The sequence below is a fragment of the Vanellus vanellus genome, assembly GCF_965231255.1.
Source record: "Vanellus vanellus genome assembly, chromosome: 25".
Lineage (NCBI taxonomy): Eukaryota > Metazoa > Chordata > Aves > Charadriiformes > Charadriidae > Vanellus > Vanellus vanellus.
In genome coordinates, this window is record NC_138930.1 from 111,040 (window position 1) to 130,326 (window position 19,287).

The 19,287-nt window shown below is 45.4% G+C and overlaps 2 protein-coding genes across 2 annotated transcripts; one reads left to right on the top strand and one right to left on the bottom strand.

Moving 5' to 3' along the window:
* Positions 1-3,168: 3,168 nt before the first annotated feature.
* Positions 3,169-6,707, bottom strand: MICOS13 (mitochondrial contact site and cristae organizing system subunit 13). The gene is made up of 4 exons (XM_082495485.1): positions 6,658-6,707; positions 5,294-5,450; positions 4,454-4,505; positions 3,169-3,387 (listed from the first exon to the last, which is right to left on the bottom strand). The coding sequence occupies exons 1-4, from the start codon at positions 6,684-6,686 to the stop codon at positions 3,290-3,292; spliced, it is 336 nt and encodes a 111-aa protein (XP_082351611.1). The 5' UTR covers positions 6,687-6,707; the 3' UTR covers positions 3,169-3,289.
* Positions 6,708-9,157: 2,450 nt separating this feature from the next.
* Positions 9,158-18,554, top strand: HSD11B1L (hydroxysteroid 11-beta dehydrogenase 1 like; the record flags this gene model as incomplete). Its single annotated transcript, XM_082495509.1, has 7 exons — positions 9,158-9,245; positions 10,474-10,604; positions 14,061-14,172; positions 15,817-15,908; positions 16,961-17,054; positions 17,911-18,076; positions 18,368-18,554. The coding sequence occupies exons 1-7, from the start codon at positions 9,161-9,163 to the stop codon at positions 18,552-18,554; spliced, it is 867 nt and encodes a 288-aa protein (XP_082351635.1). The 5' UTR covers positions 9,158-9,160.
* Positions 18,555-19,287: the final 733 nt, after the last annotated feature.

A 19,287-nucleotide genomic window follows, 5' to 3' on the forward strand; every position in this document is an offset into this window, starting at 1 on the left:
TGGATACAGGAGTCCAGGAAGGAAGGATGGACATACTTCAAGAAAGAAGTCTTAAGGGCACAGGAGCAGGCTGTTCCCATGTGCTGAAAAACAAGTAGGCGGGGAAGGAGTCCAGCCTGGCTAAATAGGGATCTCTTGCTGGATCTAAAAAAAAAAAGAGAGAGTCTATGACCTTTGGAAGAGGGGGCAAGTCTCTCATGAAGACTATAAAGATGTAGCGAAGCTATGCAGGGAGAAAATAAAGAGAGCCAAAGCGCAGCTAGAGCTCAACCTGGCTGCAGCTGTTAAGGATAATAAAAAATGTTTCTATAAATTCATTAATAACAAAAAGAGGATTAGGGAAAATCTCCCTCCTTTATTGGATGCATAGGGAAACATAGTTACAAAGGATGAGGAAAAGGCTGAGGTGCTCAATGCCTACTTTGCATCAGTCTTTAGCAGTGGAACCAGCTGTTCCCTGGACACCCAGCCTCAAGAGCTAGGAGACAGGGAGGGGAAGCAGAATGAGAGCATCACAATTGAAGAGGAAGAGATCAGTGACCTGCTATGCCGCTTGGATGCACACAAGTCTATGGGACCAGATGGGCTACACCCAAGAGTGCTGAAAGAGTTGGCAGACGTGTTTGCCAAACCGCTTTCCATCATTTACAGGAAATCATGGCTAACTGGGGAGGTCCCAATGGACTGGAGGGTGGCAAATGTAACACCCATCTATAAGAAAGGCAAAAAGGAGGATCCAGGTAACTATAGACCTGACAGTCTAGCCTTGATACCAGGGAAGGTCATGGAGCAGGTCATCTTGCGTGCCATCGAAACCCACATAATGGGCAACCAGGGGATCAGGCCTAGTCAGCATGGGTTTATGGAAGGCAGGTCCTGCCAGACGAACCTGATCTCCTTCTATGACAAGATTACCAGAATATTGGACGAGGGAAAGGCTGTTGATATTGTATACCTGGACTTTCAAAAAGCATTCGATACTGTCCCCCATACAATTCTCATGGAAAAACTGGCTTTGCAAGGCCTGGATGAGCATACAATCCGGTGGATCAAGCACTGGCTAACCAGAAGGTCCCAAAGAGTGGTGCTCAATGGATTTAAATCCAGCTGGCGGCTGGTCACAAGTGGTGTGCCTCGGGGCTCAGTGTTGGGACCATTTCTATTCAACGTCTTTATTGATGATCTTGATAAGGACATAGGGTGTATCATCAGCAAGTTTGCAGATGACATCAAGTTAAGCAGGAGTGTTGATTCCCAGGAGGATAGGGAAGCTCTACAGAGAGACTTAGATTGGATCATTGGGCCAATATCAATGGTATTCAACAAGGGCAAGTGCCAGGTTCTGCACTTGGGCCACAATAACCCCATGCAGCGCTACAGGCTTGGGGAAGTGTGGCTGGAAAGCTGCCTGGCAGAGAGAGACCTGGGGGTTCTAATTGACAAGCGGCTGAATATGAGCTGGCAGTGTGCCCAGGTGGCCAAGAAAGCCAAGGGCATCCTGGCTTGTATTAGAAATAGCGTGGCCAGCAGAAGTAGGGAGGTGATTGTGCCCCTGTACTCAGCACTGGTGAGGCCACACCTCGAGTATTGTGTCCAGTTTGGGGCACTTCAATACAAGAGCGATATCGGTGCTGGAGCGAGTACAGAGGAGGGCAACAAAGCTGGTGAAGGGCCTAGCAAACAAATCATATGAAGAGCGGTTGAAGGAGCTGGGACTGCTTAGTTTGAGGAGGAGGCCGAGAGGAGACCTCATCACTCTACAACTATTTGAAAGGACACTGTAGAGAGGTTGGTGCTGGTGCCTTCTCACAGGTAATTAATGACAGAACAAGAGGGAATGGCTTCAAGCTGCAACAGGGTAGATTTAGACTGAACATTAGGAAAGAATTTTTCACAGAAAGAGTGGTCAGGCATTGGAATAGACTGCCCAGGGAGGTGATTGAGTCACCATCCTTGGATGTGTTTAAGAGACATTTAGATGTGGTGTTGAGGGATATGGTGTAGGGGAAAACTTTGTAGAGTAGGGTAGATGGTTGGACTTGATGATCCCAAGGGTCTCTTCCAACCTAGACAATTCTATGATTCTACGATTCTATGATTTGTTCATAGCTCAGCTGCAGAACAGGATTGTTCCTTTGCAAAGAATTTATAATACACAAAGACATAGTCGCAGTCAATGGGCTCTGTTCCTAGGGTACCTCTGCCTAATTCTTCATGGGGACACTATGTTTAGATGAAGTCGGAAATCCCTCAGCCTCACTCTCCCATCCGTGGGGACGCTGCTGTGATTGGAGATCTTTCCCATTTCCATTTTCTCTCTTGCTCAGTAGCCAAAATGTTTACACACAGAGGTGCTAGTATCTTAATGGTACTTCCAGCCCTATTTTACAGGCATTTAAAGAAGCCAGCAGACAAAATACTTTTTCAAGTCAGGAGACAAAATGAATCCATTTAGTTTTAGCCGACAGCTGGTAAAATTTAAAATCTAAACTCTTGCCTCCAAATAACCTATGTTGTGGAGCTGAGAATTCAGATATAGGTGTAAATTTGACAGTGCTACTGGTCATTGACTATGCATCCAAGGGCATATTTGGATCAGTTGCTAGAAAACTTACAGTTAAATAGTACTGTGACTTTGCCGTTTGAGTTCGGGTACTATGAACACTGACAATGCCCATAGGCTGAATAGACTGTGGGGGTGTTAAGTTTCCTATGACTTGCTAGAGTTTTGCATCACAGATTTATAAACTCCCTTATATTGCACGCGGTCATCAACAAGTGTTGCAACTAGTACTGTCTACTCCCGGTTGTGTAACAAGTCACAGACCACTTGGAAACAGCTTTCACATCAATAACGTGCTCTTTGTCTGACAGAGGCATTCCTTCCTCAGCTAGCTCGAAGACAAGCACTTTGTCTTTAAATTACATCTTTTATGTATTTAAATCTCGGATCTTTTTTTTTAACTCTTGTTGGCTCAAGATCAATTCAGCTTCAGAGTAATCTCTTTAGTTAGCAAGCTTGGTAGCTTTAGAACAGGGGCTGTACATCAGCATATGACCACCACTTCATTACAACTGATCCATGAGCTCTGCTGAAGCCTCTGATCACTGGTAAGACAGAAAGCAATTATTGCAGTCTGTATGGTAAAACCAACCCAAATACAAATGGAAGTTCCAAAGTCTTTTATTGCAGCCCTTGCATGGCTGAGCTGCCCTCCAGAGGGATGGACTATGCATGATCCCAAAGACAACGTAGGATGGAGAAAATCATGAACCCTGGAGAATGTGTTCATTTCACAAGATCCTTCACATACTTCCAGCCTTCAACAGTGTATTCACAGACCCTGGTGGGAGCTACAGACAAGGCAGACATGACTGTCTGCACTCCTGCAAGGAAAGCAGAGAAGAATTATCCCAAGAGCATCATTCAAGCCAAATTTCCTAATGTTATTCTAGCATTGTAGATCTCTTTAAATATGGAGAGAAAAATCTAGCTCTATCTCAGAAGCTTTCAAACACACTGAGGCCTGAATGATCCTTGGTTCAAGCACAGCTTACTGTCTCAGCAGCATTTGTGACACAGAGATATTCCAACTTCAGGACCAGTACAAGGGATGAACAATTACAAGAGTAAAACAAAGAACTGAGATAAGTTCCATTTTATTTCTGGCCTTGCCGTGGACTACATGGGTGATGTTGGACATGTCACAATATTTGTGGACCATGTTTCCCCACAATTACATGAAGACTTTTTGCTGCATCATAAAAACTATAAATTAACTTACTAGGTATTTGTAACACGGTTTGGCCTTCAAACAATACCTAAAATTCTAGCAAAAGTGGGAATACTTATCCCTCCTGAAAAGTCAGAGGCTGAGTTCAGACATACTAGCACCTGAAGATTTTATAAACTCTTCAGCCTTTAACCAAAGTTTCACCTTTCTTAAGGATAAGTCATCATTTATTTTTATGCTTTACTTTCCCTGATCACTACCAGTGCTGATGAACTCACTGGTGCATAAACTCTATCTATTTATTGTGGAGGCCACAGCTCCCACCAAACACTTCACTGAAACTTTCAATCTTAGCTTCTAGGATAACATAGGCATGCCTGTCTTGAGGTACAAGTGGGCAGCAAGCTTTGTAGGCAAAAGAAACGCCAGCTCCTCTGGTTAGAAAAGGCAGGCAGGTTTATGGGCACATATCCTCCTCCTTATTTCACAGTTGGAACAACAAGAAATTAAGTCCAAAGGCACTCAGTGTGCTAGTGATAAAACCTGGAGCAAAATATGCTTCCTTAGTCCCAGTCCCAATGCTCCTTCCACCAGACTAATATCTATCACCTCCTTCTCCAAGATTCAATTTAGGAGAACAGTATTGAAATAAGACTGGTATAAGCTACATCACTCTTGGCCCCTTGCTCCTTTCACAGTTTGGTGAGAAGTTATTTTACCTTTATTCCAAGAATCAGAGGGGGAAAAGTCAAATTTTGGAGTGGGAGGAAGCTAAAAAGAGAAAGAAAGACAAAATATCAACACTTGAGGGGTTTCACTTATAACAGGATTCACATCATCTTGGAAAAGCCTTTTGACCTCAGATCTCAAAGATAGTTAGGTGCCTACTCTCTGTAAGTCTCAAAAGGGACCAGACATGAGGCTTAAAGTCTGTACTTTGCTCTTTCCCCCAGTATAAAGTAGGGGCAGAGGGCAGTACTTATCATTTGGGTGCTCCTGAAAAATCATCTCCATGGCTGTCTCCTTACAGTTATATATTAGTTTAGAATAGTCTCTAACATGAAAAATGCTTTTCAAACTTTCAGCAAAGGCTTCTCCTGTTCTGAGGATTTCAAAAACTAATAACTACTGAAAGAGAAGGGCCTCTTCAGGCAATTTAAATTCAACTTGATGAACTGTTAGCAGCTTGAGAAAGTTGGGAGGAGAATCTTTTCATTATTTTTTTTTAAAGCATGTAGGATCCTTCAAAAGAAGCTTAGGAATATCACTACATAGTGAAATATCTCCCAGAGCATGCGTGCAATTCCTTCTTTGACCCTGCATAGGCTTAGTTACCCCTTCTTCTTTGAAATAACATCTGTGAGCAATGTCTTTCCTCTAAATTTAAATTTTATCCTCCTTCCATTTCAATGCTTTTCAAAATATTCTCAATGTGAAATCCAGTTTCAACAGCAAAACTGCCAGCATCACTGGAACCAGAATATCACCCCAATGTTTTCTCCTCCTCATTCAAAGGATGTGTTTGTTTTGCTGAGTGCGTTCATCTGCACTGTCCTTACCTCCCAGCCTATGTAACTCGTCCACTCTTGGATAGCCGGTGGCAGTGCTGCTTGAGCTTTTTTGAGAGCTTCAGCACCTTGCATGCCACTGCCCAGCAGCCCCTGATCATATGCCATGTATACAGCAGCTCCAGCCAGGCTTCCTTTGATGACAAACCTGAAAGAATCAAAAGCAGCAACAGTTCAGTTCATATTATGAGTATCAATGCATCTCCCTCGGTAGATTGTGACCATCAAAGGGAGGGTATCAATAAAGAAATCTGAGGGTCTTATTACAGACAAAAAGGAGCAGAAAAATATCTAGCTACCTTTTCTTCCCAGGCCAGCTATTCCCTGGCAGCCCCCTGAAACCATACCCATTCACATTTTATCAGTGACAGTTTTCAAGAAAAAATGAGAAAGTGTCAAACACCTCAGAGTATGTGCCACTTTTAAAGCCCAAGAATCACTGGCATATACCTTTGATAAAAGGAACCAAAGGATTTTGTAGTAGGTAAGATACCCATGTTAACAATGTGGTTCTTGCTGTCTGGTTAATAAGTAATCTGAATAATTTGACAGACACTGGTATCTTGTTAACAGCTGGCCATGGCTGTTCCTACATTGCCTAGGCTTTTAAAGTCTCCTGGTAGACTGCATGATGCGCAAACACTAGTTTTACAGCTGTAGTGGCAACCTGCAGAATGGAAGACAGGAAGAGAGTAATTGACCTTTATTTACTTTTTCACTAAAGAGATCTGGGGAGACTGACTTTTACAAATTCACAGGGCAGAGAGCTGTCTTCCCTTCAAAAAAACCACAAAGCTATTGCACACCTAGGGAAAAAACAAATAAACAAAAACTTGCCAAATAGCAATACTGCAGTAGTAGAACATATGACAGATATAGCCGTCGAGAGAGGCATGAGAGAATATTTAAATCCATGTATTCACAAGCATTTTGAGGAAAAGGGATTTCTCTGTTCTAATTCACTGTTCGCTCCCAAAAGCCCCCTTCCACACCTCCTCCCTTCGGGAGGGCCGTGTGTCCAGATCTGAAGGTGCTCCCTCAGCAAACAAGCGCCCTCGGGCGACATTCCCCGCTTTTATTTTACGTATTCGTGCTCGCCAGGAGAAAACCGCCATGCCGCTGACCGGCGTCTGGGGACGCGCACAGAAGCTGCCCGGCGGCGGCCGAGCCTGGCGCGGGGGCAGAGGAGGCCAAGGGCGCAGCGGCGCAGGGCCGGGCGCCAGCAGGCCCGGCGCGGCCCGAGAACGGGCGCGGGGGCGGCGGAGGGGGCGCGGGTCGGGCGGTGGGGGCGCGGGGGGCGGGCGAGCGCTCGGGCCGAGCTCTCCGGGCAGGGCACCGCGGGCACGGGGACTCACTTGACAGCAGGTAAAAGCCTAGCGGCCATGGCTGCAGCCGCGGGGACCGCTGGGAGTCGGTCACGTGGTCAGGGCAGAGCGCTTGGCGCGGGGTCGTGAGCGCGGGGAGGTGCGGTTGCCATGGCAGCCGAGCCGGCGGCAGGGAGGCTACGCGGAGGCTCCCGCGCCGCGCTGCCTTGGCGCCAGCCGCGCGCGCTGGGAGGGCGGGGCCGCCCCGCGGTCAGGCCGCCGCCGCCGTTGCTCTGGGGGCGGCGGGGTGCGTCGGTGCCTGCCCCGGCCCCGGCCCCGGCCCCGGCTCTGGCTCTTCGCGCGGTACCGCCGCACGCCGGTAGACGGCACCTCGGAGCGCGGCCGCGGCCTCAGCCCCGTCGCTTATGACAAGGCTGGATCCTGTCAGCTCTGCCGCTTTCGTTCCTCTGGCGCGCCGTAAGAAGCGCCGGTTATCCTGAGGTACGGCTTTTTGTGGTCAGTGTTAACAGCCATCAGCATAATAATTCTTTAATGAATTAAACGTTCTGCAAGATGAGACGTGGGGTTTTTTTGCTCCTGTAGAGTAGGGAGAACTCGTGTTGTGCAGAGGCTAACTGCGTTCAGAGCGCTTTGGGAACTACCCACGAAAGATCTTTTTCTTAGATGCATTGTCTTTGTCTCTTTATTTCTGTCTTTTTTTCTTTCTTTTTTCTTTTTTACTGGAGCTACTAACGTTTCAGTCTTTGTACATGCTTACTTAAAATTTGGCCAGCTCGTGCTGTGAGTGCCTGTCATGTTTGGAAACCGTCACAGTTCTCTGCTTCTCAGTTTTTGCTTAATGCTAAGAAAATCCAGACATATTCAAACCAGGATGTACTTGCTGTTTTATCCACCTTTAAGCAAATATAGATGGTCTGAACTGCTGATATTCAGCTGACCTGGATCCCCCTTTCATAATAGGGGATTAGAAATAGATACAATGAAAAGAAATAGAAAATATGTGTTGTGTTGTCAAATCACATTATGCTTTTAACTTAAAACCCTTGAGTTCCAAATCTACCTGCCAATTTCTCAACTTGAAGAATACCTGCTATATTATCTCAGAACCTTCCAGCTACTGAAGTTCATACTTGTTCCCATTTTTCCCTTTTGTTTTCTCCAGGCCCCAATCCCGCAAAGACTTCTGTCCATGATCATCTCTGTACCTGGGGTAAGACTGCTAATTTCATTATCTCACTAAGCATTAGCCATATCCTGATGCACTGTCCCCCCAGAAGAGCTAGTTTTAAACATGTTTCCAGAACTGTGGAAGGTGATGAAGTAAATTTTGCAGAAGACAGCTTCTGGAACTACTGCAAAATGTCTTTTTTTTTTAATTCCTGCTATATTCAGTGTATCTAACTTCTTCACTAAAGAATTTGTGAAGACAGAAAAACTCAGAAAGTATAGACATGAGCTAATGATGCTCAGCTTGGTAAGTGAATGCTGTTAGTATCAGTAAGTTTCAATACTGACTTAAGTTTTGAATTTTCCTTTTGCAGGACAAGTTCTAAAGAAGGAGGAGTACAGAAATAAATCCCTCACCTTTTTCCCTGACTTGTACACCATTTTATACATATGGCAGGCATGTATAATTCCCAAAGCATGAAAAAGCACATCTAAACGTAATTTGTGAGCACAATTTGGTATCTGTTTTAAGTTTTTGGCATCAGCTGCAGATAATATGTTATTTTGGAAAAGAGATAATAGTTTAATTAATTTTGCTTTTCAGATTTGATATATTTTTTACATCAAATAGATCTGTGAGAATCTGAAATAGAATGCAGCAATACAAAATGCAGAAGGCTTTTATTGTAAAATTGGACTTTCAAGTTGTGCTTTAAATGAGGAATTGGTGCTGACTCCACAAGTTTCTTGGGAGTGTTTCATTAGGGACAGACATTTTAAAAATAATTCCCCCAGTCCACTTAATGTAAGACAGACCAAATGCCAGACTGCCTGTCCTGGAGCAGATGAAAGGCTGAGAAAACAGTAGTTGAGCAAGCTTTCTCCAGACCTGTTTTCTGCTCTCTTTGGATCCTTTCCTCTTGTATGAGAGCAGATTTCATTGTCTTCAGGCCTGCAGCTTTATGTGTTTCATCCTGCCAAGGTTACTTCCTCTGAACAGGGAGTTGCAGTGCTTGGCACAGCCAAGCCCTGACCTTTCTTGGCAAATGCAAACCATTTGCAAGACTGTGGTGTTCCCTCTCTTCAACAGGGAAACAGCAACTTCTTTGCAGCTTCTTATCAAAGTGTTGATTGTCCTTGTCCTCTCTGTCTTTCATTCTTGACAAAGGTGACTTGGGCTCCCAGTGGAGAGAATTCTCAGGTGGAGTCTCAGTTCTACACAGCACCTCTGGTATATGCAGGACGGAAAAGGACTTTACGTGCCTCTTGCAGGTTGGCTTCCAGCACCAGAAGAAGGAGATTACAGTATTTTTGCTGGAGTGCTCAGCTTCAAGACTTTACTTCGTTCTTCACAACTTGGAGGGATATGAAGCCAGTTGGAAAAGTGCTTTGTGCTGCAGGGGTCATAGTTGGGCTCCTAGCTTTCTTCTGGAAAGACCCTTTTAACCCAGGTAGGATTATCAGGGGTGTCATTCCAAACTGGAATATAAGTCACATAAAAGAAGAGGTTGAGTTTCTGTACTCTGACTTGTGGTCTCATTCCTGCACATAGTCTTACTAGAGTTGGTGGCCCCAAAGCAATGCTTTATTCCCAGAAATAAAGAGAAGCATGAAACAGAGAGGAGGACAAAATGGTCTAACAGCATTTCCAAGGGATCCTGCTGTCTATGTGGGGAAAAGATGACATGTACTTTCTTTGCCACTGCCTTTCTCTTTTTTTTTTATTGCTAACTCCTTGGGGTCAAGAACCATCTCTATAGATGTGCAGTGCCCAGCACAAGAGGGCTGACGTCTCCAAACTGGTGGCAAAGAATAGTTGATATGCAGAGGGCAGGAGGCCCAGAGCCTGGTTTAAGTTGTATAGCTTTTTGTAATGTGAAACCCAACTTCGTCCTAGAAAGATAATTGTCTAAGAACCCAGGCAAAGGGCATGTGACACAGCTAGCTTGCATAGTCATATCATTATTCCCTGTCAGTGATAGTCTAGGCATAATGTCCACAACAAACTTGCAGTGGTGCACCTCTGGGGCAGTTGGGCCTGCAGGTTGTTCCGTGGCGACTCAGCCATGCCGGTTGCACACTTTTATCCATTATCCAATTCCATGGAAGAATGCTGAGCTAGGGAGGAGGGATGGGAATGATGAAGCAAGTCTTGCCTGTTTCATTTCTAGCATGCCAGCTGCTGTCTGGGTGAAATGGGTCAGACTGAACCTCCTGCTTCATGACTGAAGTATGGACCTAGGGGTTGTTAGGACAGAGGAGGGAGCTGGCTGTTGCATGTTAGTGGAGCTGGGCTGAGCTGACTGCTGTGTACTGAAGCTTGTCGAGCTAGCCAAGCTTTCCTGTGAGCCAGGCCAAAACAGATTAATATGGCTGGCTACTTGACATCAGATGGCTGATGGCTAATGTTTTTGTTGTAGGCACCTGTCAGAATGGAAAAATAGCTCATTCTCCAAAGATCAGATGATTTTTGATTCTTTTCAGTCTAGCAAGAATTGGAAGGTATTGTTAATCTCATGGCTTCTTTAGGTCAGTCCTGCCTCTTCTAGTTTTGGAGAAACATCAAGACTTTTGAGCATGTAACACACACCTTTCTAGTTTAGAGCTCTGCCAGTAGTTAAGGGCAGCTCCTCTGTTGCTTCCTTCACTTCTCTATTTTTTTATTCTCTTTCCCATAAGAGAGCTTGTCTGGTGCCCGTGTTCTCCTGACTGGAGCCAGTGCTGGGATTGGAGAGCAGATGGCATATCATTATGCCAGATTTGGGGCTGAAATTGTTTTGACTGCTAGGAGGGAAGCTGTGCTGCAGAAGGTAAGAACTTCCTAGTATGAGGGAAGACATAAGAGATTTGGACTTTTACCGTAAAACCAACAATGAATTAGTTGTTAGGACAATACATTTTTCTTCAGAACTGTTGTTGAGCAAAAACAGTTTAGTTACTTTCAAAATTCTTTTCACTTATGTAGAAAGATGGAACATGCCTGTGACATGTTTTAAGCCTGATTTTATGACAATGATGTCCTGTGCCATTCTTCTCTGTAACTGATCAGCTGGATGTGCTACTTTGTGTTGCCATACACCAGTGCCTGCTGCAGCATGCCTGGTTTTTCTTAACAGAATGCAGTAACACTGCATACTGGGGAGGTGTAACCCAGAAGGGAGCTTGGCCTGTACAGGAAGGTGGATATACACTGCCTGAACGGTTTACTACCTGAACATTTACATGAGCAAGTGTTATGAAGCTGCGTCAGGGGAAGTTCAGATTGGACATTAAGAAAAGATTCTTCACTGAGAGGGTGGTCAGTCACTGGAACAGGTTCCCCAGGGAGAAGTGGTCATGGCATGAAGCCTGTTAGAGTTCAAGGAGCATCTGGACGATGCTCTTAGTCGTATGGCTTAGTTTTAGGTAGTCCTGTGAGGAGCAGTGAGTGGGACATGATGATCCTTATGCGTCCCTTCCAACTCAGGATACTCTCATGATTATACGAACTACAATTCCTGTGCGATATTGTGTAGCTTTTCAGAGTCCAAACAGTTCTATTTGTAGGTGTTTTGTTAAAGACTCAAATCTTTTTTTAGGTTAAATAATTTTTGAGCCGCTTGAATATATCATAGAATCATAGAATGGTTTAGATTGGAAAGGACCTTGAAGATCATCAAGTTCCAACCCCCCTGCCATAGACAGGGACACCTCCCACTAGACCAGGTTGCCCAAGGCCATGTCCAGCCTGGCCTTGAACACCTCCAGGGATGGGGCCTCAACAACATCGCTGGGTAACCTGTTCCAGTGCCTTACCACCCTCAAAGTGAAAAACTTCTTCCTAATGTTTAATCTGAACCTGCCCTCTTCCAGTTTAAAGCCATTCCTCCTCATCCTATTGCTACATGCCCTAGTAAAAAGTCCTTCCCCAGCTCTCCTGTAGGCCCCCTTTAGGTACTGGAAGGCCGCAATAAGATCTCCCCGGAGCCTTCTCTTCTCCAGGCTGAACAGCCCCAACTCTTTCAGCCTCTCCTCATAGCAGAGCTGCTCCATCCCTCGGATCATCCTCATGGCTCTTTGCTGGACACACTCCAGCAGGTCCATGTCCTTCTTATGCTGGGGACTCCAGAGCTGGATGCAGTAATCCAGGTGGGGTCTCACAAGAGTGGAGGGGCAGAATCACCTCCTTTGACCTGCTGGCCATGCTTCTTTTGATGCAGCCCAGGATATGGTTGGCCTTCTGGGCTGTGATTGCACATTGCTGGCTCATGTTGAGCTTCTCATTAATCAGCACCCCCAGGTCCTTCTCCTCAGGGCTGCTCTCCAGCCATTCCCCGCCGAGCCTGTATTTGTGCTTGGGATTGCCCCGACCCAGATGTAAGACCTTGCACTTGGCCTTGTTGAACTGCATTGAGGTTGGCTTGGGCCCACCTCTGCAGCCTGTCCAGGTCCCTCTGGATGGCATCCCTCCCCTCCAGCATGTCTACCTCACCAAACAGCTTTGTATCATCGGCAAACTTGCTGAGGGTGCACTTGACCCCATTGTCCATGTCTCTGACAAAGATGTTGAACAGTACAGGTCCCAGTACCGACCCCTGAGGAACGCCACTCGTCACTGCTCTCCACTTGGACATTAAGCCATTGACCGCAACTCTTTGAGTGTGACCGTCCAGCCAGTTCTTTATCCACCGAATGGTCCATTTGTTGAATCCATGTCTCTTCAATTTAGAGACCGGGATATCGTGTGGGACAGTGCCAAAGGCTTTACACAAGTCCAAGTAGATGACATCAGTTGATCTTCCCTTGTCCACTGCCACTGTAACCCCTTCGTAGAAGGCTACCAAATTTGTCAGGCATGACTTGCCCTTGGTGAAGCCATACTGGCTGTCACCAATCACCTCCTTGTTTTCTATGTGCCTCAACAGAGTTTCCAGGGGTATCTGCTCCATGATCTTGCGAGGCACAGAGGTAAGACTGATTGGTCTGTAGTTCCCTGGGTCCTCCTTATTTCCCTTTTTGAAAATAGGGGTTATGTTTCCCCTTTTCCAGTCGGCAGGAACCTTGCCAGACCGCCACGACTTCTCAAATATGACAGCTAGTGGCTTAGCGACTTGATCTGCCAGTTCCCTCAGGACCCGTGGATGTATCTCATCAGGTCCCATGGACTTGTGCACCTTCAGATTCCTCAGGTGGTCTCGCACTTGATCTTCACCTACAGTGGGCGGTTCTCCATTTTCCCAATCCTCACCTTTGCATTCCGCGTCATGGGCAGTGTGGCTGCAGTCCTTGCCAGTGAAGACTGAGGCAAAAAAGTCATTGAGTACCTCAGCTCTGTCTCTGTCCCGGGTAACCTGTTCTTGCATTTCCTTCCAGAGAGGGCCCATATTTTCCCTAGTCTTTCTTTTCTCACTGACATACTTAAAGAAGGATTTTTTGTTTGTCTTAATGTCCCTGGCCAGATTTAGTTCTATCTGGGCTTTAGCTTGTCTAACCCAATCCCTGGCTGCTCGAACAATTCCTCTGTATACCTCCCAGGCTACCTGTTTCCACTCCCTACAGGCCTCCTTTTTCCTTTTGGTCATGTCCAGGAGCTCCTTGTTCATCCATGCAGGCCTCCTGGCTTTTCTGCCTGCCTTCCTCTTTGTAGGGATAAATGAGACTTTGTAGGGATATGAGACTTCTTTATCTGTAGTTTATAAAATGAGACAATATTTAGAGAAGGTCTCAAACTGTGGGGATAAGTGACTTGCAAGGAAAGTTCTTCACTTTGAAGTGGCACAAAAGGAGAGTGAGCATAAGGATAGTTCCTAATGCCTGGAAAGCATTATTCCAGCAAATAATGGCTAAACTGCGTGTCACTACTGGGCACCTTCACATACACAACATAGCAAAGGAACTATGAAAGATGAATATGGCTAGAGCCTTACCAGGTATTTTGGAACAAAAAGAACTTAATGTAAAGCATAACCCTTATTCCAGCAGAGTTCTCCTGAAGAAGACTGTCTTTTTCGGGTGAATCTTCATCCTTGTCCAAGGTAGATTGAATCTGTATCCTGCTGAGTTACCTCTATTTAACTGTCTGGTTAAACAAAGTCTGGATGCAAAATGAGCTCTCTGAGGGCTGAATAGTTGTAGATTTAAAATTTAAAATTAAAGTGTGTCTCTTTCCAGAATTGTCTCTCACTGGCTGTAGTATGGGGAAAAAACAGTGTCTTACAGTGCCCTTATTTTTATTTCCCCCCCCGCCTCCATATTGTTTAATCTTTGTGTGTGTGTTCTTTTTCAAGGTGGTGGAGAAATGCCTGACACTTGGAGCAAAGAACATATTTTATATCCCTGCAGATATGTTTTCCCCTTCAGAGCCTGAAAAGGTGATTCAGTTTGCTGTCCAAAAGCTGGGTAAGCAGAAGAAAAGTGAGATATTGAGGAGAGAGAACAGACTTTGCTTATCACTCCAGTTTATACCATGTTCCTTTTTTCAAGAAAGGTTTAGATCACACCTGGCCTGGTCACTGTTCAGAGATTATGGTTCTCAAACTATGTCATGCTTCATACTGGCATGCAAGTTTTATGCAACTGATGACACAGTTCTTATCCTGGCTCTTATGGCTCTGCCAGTCTTGGCTCCTCTCTGATAACCCTGGAGTTGAAAGATGTGGGTTTTTGTAATTTACTAGCATTCAGGAGGCTGTGAAAGGAGAGGTATCTTTGCCTTTTCAGATGTTCACTGCTTGTCTGGTCAGAACCAGGTGAGCAGAGCAAGAAGAAGGGGTTCTGATTCTGATCTCAGTTCTGTCCTCATCTTGAGCATCTCTTTGGCTCTCAGGTATATAGACAGTTCTCATTCCAGTAGGAGCCTCCTGCTTCAGTTTCCCCATGTTCCTCACTGAGGGGGATGTTGAGGACAGTAAGGTGTGGGATTTGTAAATACCAATCTGGGCCTTTCATGGGGAGGGCATGTCTTTTGCTATAGGAGAAAAGTATGCAGAAAGTACTTGCTCACAATGCTTCACTAAAAACACATCCCCATAGCAGCAGCTGCAGTACCTCCCCTATCGCAGCGTACGGCATGTACACGCATTTGCTGTATGTGAGCGGGTACCAGCTGCACACACCCAACCCTGAACATAGTGCCTGGTGTTGAGAGTAATAACTGGGAGGTCTGAAAGCAGTGACCTGCCCCTGTAGTCCAAGACTGTGTAGAAGGGGAAGATGGTCTTATTTTAACCAGAACTGATTCACATGACTCCTACTTGCACGAATTTGCATTTACTCATTCTTTAGTACTCACAAGCAACAAGACGTGTATGACCAAGTACCTTGGCCAGGCTTACTTGTAATTCAAAGGACAAGGAGTGCCCACTGTTGAGTCCTCATCATATCATCTGGGTTCTTGGTTGGTGACCATAAGCTGCTTTTTGATTGTCTTTTGTGCCCTGTAGGAATCGAGTGTTTATGATCTTTTGCTTCTCCATCTTGTCTCATTTTGGTCAGACTGTCATTAGACAGCATTCTCTATTATACTCACTATCTTTTTGTCCATTATTCTGTGTCTTAATTACTTCAGTATGCTCTTGGTTTTGCTGATGTGGGTGTCTTAAGAAACTGTGTATGTGTGCTGAGATCTGGATGACCTGACAGTCCAGCAGCCATCAGTTCATACCCTTCTTTTAAACATTCTGCTGTTTCTGCTGTTGCTTTTACACATATACAGCCCCATACCAATTGTAATTTTTTTGTTACAAATTTATATACTTATAACTTTGAAAATAGAGTGTACCACCAGAACTAAGTTCCAAATCTGCATTACTCTGAAACATCATTTCAGAGAGCTGCTGTCAAATAACAACTTTCCTTCCAATTATACCCTTGAGGAGCGGGCAAAGTGGCTCCCAGGTAGACATATTTCATGTATCTTCATGCTAAAGCACTTTCTAGCCTTCTGAGGGAGTGGCTGGTTGGTTCAGCCCTCCTGCTGGCATTTCTGGGTTCCTTGGTTTGGTGATGGCCCCTTGGCTTGACTGCTTTTTCTCCTATTCACAGGGGGACTGGATTACCTGGTGTTGAACCACATTGGCATGACCCGTTTCCAGATGTGGGCTGGAGATGTGGAATATACCCGCTGGCTCATGCAGGTGAGGTTTCTCAGCAGGAAGAGCTCACCTGGAATTGGGTGAGTCTGGCTTCTCCTGGGACAGCTTGGAAACTCAAAAGCAAATTCAAGTCTATAGCAATGGTTGAGAACAGCCCTTTAATTTCGTTCATGTTTCAAGTCAAATGGTTTGGAGGCTTTGTTACTAGGCAAGCATTTTGCTCAGTTTGCATGTATGTGTGCAGAGGAATGTCTGAGAAGAATTTAACTTCTCTCCTTCCTTCTGTCCTTATCTCCCATTAGCCCAGGACTGTTAGGGATTGATGGGTAGTTACGAGCAGTTGTGCAATATATGTCTAGTTAGGAAGGCCAATAGGTGAGGAGGAAGCACTTCCTACTAATCTATAGCAAGTGCATATGTCATTGCAGAACACAAGAAGTTTGTTTGAAATGGTGTTTGCCGTTTGAGTCTGCTCACAGCTTCAGAGTTTTCCTATAGAATCACCTTGGTACCAGGTTTTGGGACAATGGAGATGAAGAGCTGTTTTCTTGATTCAGTCGGGTGGGTCATACTAGTTCTATTTCACATTTATGGGGCCTGTTTGCTGGAGAGTACAGAACTTGGGATCACAGGTAAGAAATACCTTACAAGTTAGAGAGCAGTCAAGCTTAGAAGAGGTGCTGTTGTAGTTGTAGTGTTGCATTGTAGTCTGAGCTCAGTCAAGAGAAACTTAAAAGGGGAGCAAATTGAGACACTACGAGTGTCGTTGTTACTGGATAGGGATTGCAGAGTAAAGAATGGCATATAGAGAAATCAGGGACAGCTAATTGTCTCTTGTCAAGAAACCTGTATGTTAAAGCCCAGGAATAACCTTGGCTCTGGCTCTTCTCCATTGCTTTTTCTGGAATCTGAAAGACGCATGGATGCAATATTTGTCCCTATACTCACAGAGATGATTCTTTTTGCTTGATGCTTGAAAAAGCAAATCCAAGCCATGCCCCTTTCCATTTCTGACCACTGTATTGGGTTTCTGGCTCATGCTGACCTTTCCTCCAAACCCTCTTGCTTCTTCATGCCTACTTTTATCATTCCAGGTGAATTTCTTCAGTTATGTGGCTCTTGCAACAGCAGCTCTTCCCACCTTGGAGAAGAATAAAGGCTCTCTGGTGGTTGTTTCATCCCTCACAGGTTAGTGTCTTTAACTAGCATAAGTGCTGGCCTTGTGGAAACAATGATTTCCAGCACATCGTGTTTCTCTGTGTCCTTCAACCCCTCAACACATTTTTAAGCTGTGTGTTTTATAGTAGCAAGCAGGATGGTGGATGGCTGGCCTTCTTGTTTTCTGGAAGACCTTCTCTGTGTTGCACCATTTTACATTCCATCGGAGCTTTGCTGTTCACTCACCATGTGAAGATCTGCTTGTTTGGCTCCTGTCCCTCACAGCCAGGCCCATCTCTTCTGCATTTCTGACACAGCATTAAGACCATCGTGCCATATTAAGGCCTTCTGGCTTTGGCCAGCCTGCATAGCAGACTGCTGAGTAGCTGCACCTACTGTACGGGACGGAAAGGCAGGACAAAGACTTCAGTGTGTGCTCAAGGGAGCTGTGTCACCATACACAAGTTCAAACTAAGGTTCATCCCTGCCTTGTGATGTAACGTGCCTTGTGTTGGGGAAATATGGCCAGATGCACCAGCATGTGACCCAGTCCATGTGTTTGCATGTGATGGAGGAGAGAAAGGCTGCACATAGATCATCACACCGGACTTTTTAACCCAGCATGTGACCTGGTTCCTGTGCAAGTTAAATTTCCTCCCCTTATCCACATATGTGATGGCTTTTGGGCTGGGGTGTGCTCACATAAAGTGGTATAGTTTTCTAAGTGCCTGCATGTGACTAGAAATAGGGGGAAACTCACCTGAACAGGACATGGGTTGATGCCAGATGGCAAAGCCTCTGTCTTTGCCCAGATTCCCTCTCAATGGCACCATCCTCCATACAGCCACTTTCGCGGTGTTTTCCATTCTCACTTTTTCCTTTACAGGGAAAATACCCACTCCCTTCACCACTTCTTATTCTGCCACCAAGTTTGCACTGGATGGATTCTTCAGCTCGCTGCGTCATGAACTTATCATGCAGAAGAGAAATGTCTCTATCACACTGTGCATCCTGGGCCTGATTGATACTGATACAGCATTAGAGAATACCAGGTGTGTATTTGGAGGAGAATGAAGGAATCTGGGAGGGAGTGTGTCTGCGGCAACATGTCTCTTCTTGATAGCATGCAAAAAATGCACAACTGCACAAGATGGTGTGCGCATCTGTTTGGATGTGCAAGAAAAGTAATGGGAAGAGTGCATCAACTTGGGTACATCATGGGGGTTGTGCGTGTCCACCTCAGCATGGAACATGAGCACACAGAACCCTGTGGTAGTCAGTCTGCACAGTTAAAACCACGCCAAGGATTGATTGACTTTGAGTGATTGTCTGTTTCCTTCCAGGGGCAAAGTGCACCTAACTGCTTCTCCTGCTTCTGAAGCTGCACTTGCCATTATCCGAGGGGGTGCCATGCGGGTGCAGGAGGTTTTCTACCCATGGTGGCTGCAGCATGTGTGCTGCCTCTGGGTTTTGTCCCCCGGTGACCGGGACCAGGTTTTACAGAGCTACTATAACTACAGCAGTCCTTAAGGGATGCCCAGTCTCAGTCTCCTCTCCCATCCAACATCCCTTCTAATCACATTCCCCCTGTTCCACTAAGTATGCCATTCAACCATTGGTGTTAAGCAGGAGCAAGGCAGCAGTGGTGGCCAAGTAACCGTAGCTCTTTTTGTAAGACTCTTGTCTCCCTCTCATCCTGCTTCAGCCACAGTACTGATATTTCTGTCAGGCAGAGATCTTTCCCACTCTCCACTCTGCCTTAGCCCTCCACCCGTCTTCCCTCCCTCAGTTCACCTGTCTGCTTACTGCCTCCGGTCTTCTCACAGCTCCAGCTTTAACCTCTGCACATTCCTGGGACATCCTGCTCCACTGTTTCATTGTTTTGTGGATTCTGTGAACTTTCTTGCTTCCTATACATAGAATTTTAATCTCAATTTCTATTAAACTGTGGGTTTTTTTAATGTGTTGGTGTTATGCATTGATGCTTCCTCTGTGAAGGAAGGATGGTGACCCATCTTCTGTGAGCACAGGCCTGTTGGTAGACGTTTGCTGACTGCACAGGACCGGTTAAATCAGCTCTTCCTTGCTCTAAATGCCAAGATGGGTTGATGATTCCTGCACTGAACAGGAGGAAGGTAGAGGGAATTCTTCCCTAACACTTTATTCCTATGGATATGTGTCATGGCTTGTAAGTACTAACAGCTAAGAAAAAGCAGTCTCTGCTTGAATCCTCCTGGACTGGGGACGAATAAAAGATCCTATG